Consider the following 5,506-nt stretch of genomic DNA (forward strand, 5'->3'; position numbering starts at 1 on the left):
TCTGGGTCCCCAGAGACTCGCCTGGAACTGGAGTTCAGAGCAGTTGGGAGCTTGAGACTCCCTCCCGATTGAAAAAGACAACCCTGTCCTCAGTTGCCAGCCCTTTCCCCGTGTGCCTCCGTACCTCTGCACTTTACTTCTGTACCTCCTCTGAGTCTCAGTGTGCTTTTCTCTCTCCTTCTAGTTGTAGAATTTCCACTCAGCCAGCCTTCCTGTGGTTTTGGATGATGTCCGTTTTGTTTTTTAGTTGTATTTTTGAAGTGGTTGTGCGAGGCAGCAATTTCCGGTGTTTACCTATGCCGCCATCTTGGTTTCTCATCACTCCTGATTTGTTCTGCCAGAATTTTATTGAAGATATTTTTGTATCTACTTTCATAACAGAATGCCCTAATTTGTTTTTGTCAAGTTTCAGTATCAAGGTTAAACTGGCCTCTTATAAAGAATTGAGGAATATTTCCTTCTTTTCTATAATAGTTTGTATATTTATTTCTTCTTTAAAAATTTGTAAAATTTACCAGTAAATTCATATGAGCCTGCTTAGAATTCTCTTAGTAAGAATGATTTTAATTATGAATTCTATTTCTTTAGTAGTATGCTACTTAAAGATGTTCTGTGGACCAGTGCTAGTTTATGAACCATTCGTACCAATCTATTAAAAGTACAGAAAATGAGGTTAAGTGTTTAAGTAATTTGACACTGCTATGATATTTTTACTGTAATTTACAAACGTACTGGCATTAACACAAATATTTTGAGAAGCACTGCTTTAATAAGGGTGTCCCCCAAAAAGTATACACACTTTAACAGCGAGGTGATAGCTCAATTTTGAAAATGTATTTTAATAAACACTGCTTTTATAATTATTCAAAGTGTGTGTATACATTTTTCGGGATACCCTAGACTTACAGGACTGTTCATTTATTTTCTATTTGTAAATTATACCTTATTTCATCCCCTAAATCTCTTCCCTTCCTTTCTGTATGTTCTGTCCTTTTGTCACTTTGTGCTTCATTCTGGATATTTTCTTCCCCAATCATCCTGTAGCCACTGCTATTCAAAAGGCTAATCTACCAGATAAGGAGCTTGCACCATAATGTAAATCAGCATATCCCTTCTTCACAGATAAAGTTTTGCTATCAAGAAAATACCAGTTTGACAAAATAGTGTGCTCAGTGTCATTTTTTTTAAACAAAAATTAAATTAAGGTTTACATGTTGTAGTTGGTTGTCTCCTCTCTTCTAAACTAGAACAACCCCTTTTTAAAAAATGTCCTCGACTTTTTGAAGAGTCCAGCCAGTTTTCTTCTAGAATGCCCCACATTCTAGATGTTTTCTCCAAAAATGTTGTTTAAGTATACCTCTATCCTCTATATTTCCAGTTAAACTAAAGACTGTTTCTAAATGTTTGATTAGAATCAGTGAAGCCCAGCTGGTGTGGCTCAATGGTTCAGTGTCGACCTATGAACCAGGAAGTCATGGTTCGATTCCTGGTCAGGGCACATGCCTGGGTTGCAGGCTCAATCCCTAGTGTGGGGCATGAAGGAGGCAGCCAATCAGTGATTCTCTTTCATCATTGATGTTCCTATCTCTCTCTTCCTCTCTGAAATCAATAAATATATATAAAAGAATCTTAACATTTTTGCCAAGAATAATTTATGGGTAATATTGTTTCCTTTATATTATATCATAAAAAAATGGAATAAAACTTGTGCAAAGGTCAGCAGACTGCCAAATAGTATAGTATATTCAGGTTTTGATAAAGCAGCTAGCTCTAAAGTAGAAGCAATCTATACTAATAAAAGGGTAATGTGCTAATTAGACCGGGAGACCTTCCGGACAAAGCCATGGTGGTGGGGCCGAGACAGAGGCAGGTTAGGGGCAATCAGAACCACACATTTAGGAAAACTTGATGACATAGATGGCATTATAAACTAATATGGAATAGATGAATAAATGGTACTGGGACAACCAGTAATCCACATGGAAAGAAATTAGATTCCCTATTTCACAATGATTTTGTACAACAAACTCAGTACCAGGTGGATTAGACATACATGTGAAAAGAACATTTAAAAGAAAAATTTTCCTGATTTGAAGAGAAAGGATTTCAAGACACAAAAAGCACAAAGAATATGAACATTTTGGCTATATTAAAATTAAAAGTACCTGTAAAACATAAATGATCATGAATATAAAGAAGATAAGCCATAGACTGAAAGATACTAAAAACAAAGAAAACAGAATTAGTATGAACAATAAATTACTACTACAAATTAATAAACAAAGATAAAGCCAAAAGAAAAGTGGGCAAAAAGAAAATCAACAGAAAAAACTCAAATGGTGAATAAGCTTTCAAAAAAATGCTCAATCTTATGACTAATCAGAGAAGTATAAAGGTGAAATAGCATTTCACATCCATTAGACTGGCAAATATAGTACTAAAAAAAATAACATTGAGAGGGACTAAATTTTGCTACCCCAAAATAAGCCTATTGGGATATTGATTTTAAGCTGGTAATTAAGGACAAAAGACAGAAAGAAACACTGACCTTCCCCTAATTGGCTAAAAAGAATTTTGATAGAGGATCTGCTCCAGGAAGGGAGATATCATCATAGATACTTAGAGTTTAATATAAACTACTGTGTGTGATAGCCACGAAGGAACCTAGCAAGACCCATTTATTCAAAGTCCTCTCAGTATCCTATTGTTAAAGATGGCCCAGTAAACATTTATTTACCAAACATCTGCTTTTCCATCTCCATGTGAATTGCTTTCCTGCCCTTTAAAGTCCCAAACCACCCCCCCACCACCACTTCTCCTTAGTCTAAAATGGCATATAAACTGCCCAATGTTTCTTTGTGTGTCATATTCTTATGGCACACCCACATGCATATCTGTAATAAATTTTGTACATTTTCTGCTATTAATGCCTCTGTTAATTGGATAATTAGCCCAGCTAGAACTTAAAAAGGTCAGAAGTTATTTTTTACAGCCCCACAGTATCAAGTGCTGGAAAGATTGTAGAAAAACAGAATACCTTGCTAGTGAAAGGAAAAACTAATATATAACCACTTTGGGGAACAACTTGGCAATAGTACTTGAAGATAAACACCCTTCCAAGCAATTCCACTTACAGTAACACATTAGAAAACCCATTGGAAATGTGGAAAAGGAGAAAGGCACAAGAATGTTCATTGCAGCAGTTTTTAATATGTACCAACTAATACTTTAAAATCTACAACAGAGCAAATAAAGTTTGTTTTTATATAACAGACTATCCTACAGCAATTAAAATAAGCTACAGCTATATGTATGAACAAGATAAACTCAAAATAAATAATATTTATATATAATACTAGAGGCCCGGTGCACGAATTCGTGCACCAGTGGGGTCCCTCGGCCTGGCCTGCGGGATTGGGCCAAAACCAACTCTCCGACATGCCCCGAGGGGTCCCAGACTGCGAGAGGGTGCAGGCCAGGACGAGGGACCCGATCAGGGCCAGGGAGGGATGTGGGAGGTTGGCCAGCCAGGGAGGGACCTCGGGAGGGCTCCAGGGTATGTCCAGTCTATCTCGCTCAGTCCCAATCACCCCAGCAGCAAGCTAACCTACCCGTCAGAGTGTCTGACCCCTAGTGGTCAGTGCTGTCATAGCGAGTGGTTGAGCGGCCTTAGCATTTCATTAGCATATTATGCTTAGATTGACAGCCAACTGGACACTTAGCATATTAGGCTTTTATTATATAGGATTAACTGGAAACACATTTTGCAAAATGATAGTTTGAAAAAATATATATACATTGCCCTGACCGGTTTGGCTTAGTGGATAGAGCGTCGGCCTGCGGACTCAAGGGTCCCAGGTTTGATTCCAGTCAGGGGCATGTACCTTGGTTGCGGGCACATCCCCAGTGGGGAGTGTGCAGGAGGCAGCTGATCGATGTTTCTCTCTCATCGATGTAGTCAATAAAATATATTTAAAAAATATATATATATATACACAAAGCTAAGTAGTGAAATATAAGATAAAGTATAAAAGCTATTGGGTACACTACACACCAAATAGGGACAGTAGTTACTGCAGGAAACAGAATGGGAGGGTTTATCTGTGTCTCTAATTTTAATTTTTTTTAGAATGAGACAAATCTGGCAAAATATTATTTTTTAAAGCCGGGAGGGAATGCATGCACATGTATTCACTATCTTACTCTTCACAGGTCTCTACATATTTAAAATAATTCACAATGAAAACAGAGTGGGAAATGGTTAATTTTACATAAACAGAACTTTAAGAGATGCAAGAATAAAACCTCCCTGTTCCTAAGAAACAGTCCACATTTTTAGGAAGTCAAATCACTCATTAAAAAGGTAGTAGAAAGTGTCACCCCAGCTTAACAGCATAATTAAAGCTTATTACTTGTTAAGTATCTATCATTAAGTAGCTGTTGTGTTCAAGCACCATACCGTTTAAATAAATTATTTCAAGAGTTTAGAGTAGCCGAAACCGGTTTGGCTCAGTGGATAGAGCGTCGGCCTGCGGACTCAAGGGTCCCAGGTTCGATTCCGGTCAAGGGCATGTACCTGGGTTGCGGGCACATCCCCGGTGGGAGATGTGCAGGAGGCAGCTGATCGGTGTTTCTCTCTCATCGATGTTTCTAACTCTCTATCTCTCTCCCTTCCTCTCTGAAAAAAAATCAATAAAATATATTTTAAAAAAAAAAGAGTTTAGAGCACAGGGGAAATACTTTCCGGTACGTCGGGGATTTTTATGTATTAGGTTATGTGACATTCCAGTTTCATCATCGGAACTAGGATGTCCAAATCCACAAACATAGAAGGCTGTGTAACTCTCTCTCTCTCATACTATTTTAACCTTTTCTGAGTTGTAAATCCATTCAATATTTTTTCAAAAAAACCACAAAAACCACAGGCCTTAGAAAAACCACACACTATTTTGCGCATAAAGGCCATCCATAGGCCTTAGAACGCCCGCTGTCAAGTCGCTTCTCCAAATCTCTGCACGACGCACTGCACAGCGATTCCGGAAAACAACGCCAAGTGTGTAACAGGCTGAGGTCCCGGTTGCGTCAAAGGGACCTTTTGGGCTTCCTCCAACGACCCAGGTGACCGTTCAGAGCTGGAGAGGCTCTGCTCCCCTTGCGGCCGGGGCTGGGCGGCCATCACCCTCACCCGCTACGACCAAGTCCACCGCTGCACAGGGGCCCAGCGGGCGCCACGGTGTCCCGCAAACAGAAAGGGGCAGGAAGCCTCCCCTTTACTCCAAGCCCCAGGACCCAGAAGAGAGCTCCCTGGAGGCCGTCCCGCCAACAGTCCACGGGTCAGAAACTGCGGTCAGACAACAAAGCTGCCCCAGGACCCCCGCCCCGACCCCCCTTCAAGGCTTGGGGCTGGGGGAGAGGGGGAGGGGAACCTCGCCCGCACAACGGCCCCAACCGCCTCCGGACAAGGCCCCGCTCCGGCCCACCACACTCGCGGCCTGAAGTATCCCAC

At 40.4% G+C, this 5,506-nt stretch overlaps 1 protein-coding gene across 1 annotated transcript in view; it reads right to left on the bottom strand.

Annotated features, from left to right (window-relative positions):
- PEX13 (peroxisomal biogenesis factor 13) overlaps positions 1-5,506 on the bottom strand; it is a 21,602-nt gene that overhangs the window by 15,520 nt on the left and 576 nt on the right. Inside the window, exon 2 of the mRNA XM_005884643.2 lies at positions 3,612-3,630. Coding sequence (XP_005884705.1) covers positions 3,612-3,630 — 19 coding nt within the window. The remainder of the gene's footprint in view (positions 1-3,611; positions 3,631-5,506) is intronic.

This window comes from Myotis brandtii, unplaced genomic scaffold (assembly GCF_000412655.1).
Source record: "Myotis brandtii unplaced genomic scaffold, ASM41265v1 scaffold84, whole genome shotgun sequence".
Lineage (NCBI taxonomy): Eukaryota > Metazoa > Chordata > Mammalia > Chiroptera > Vespertilionidae > Myotis > Myotis brandtii.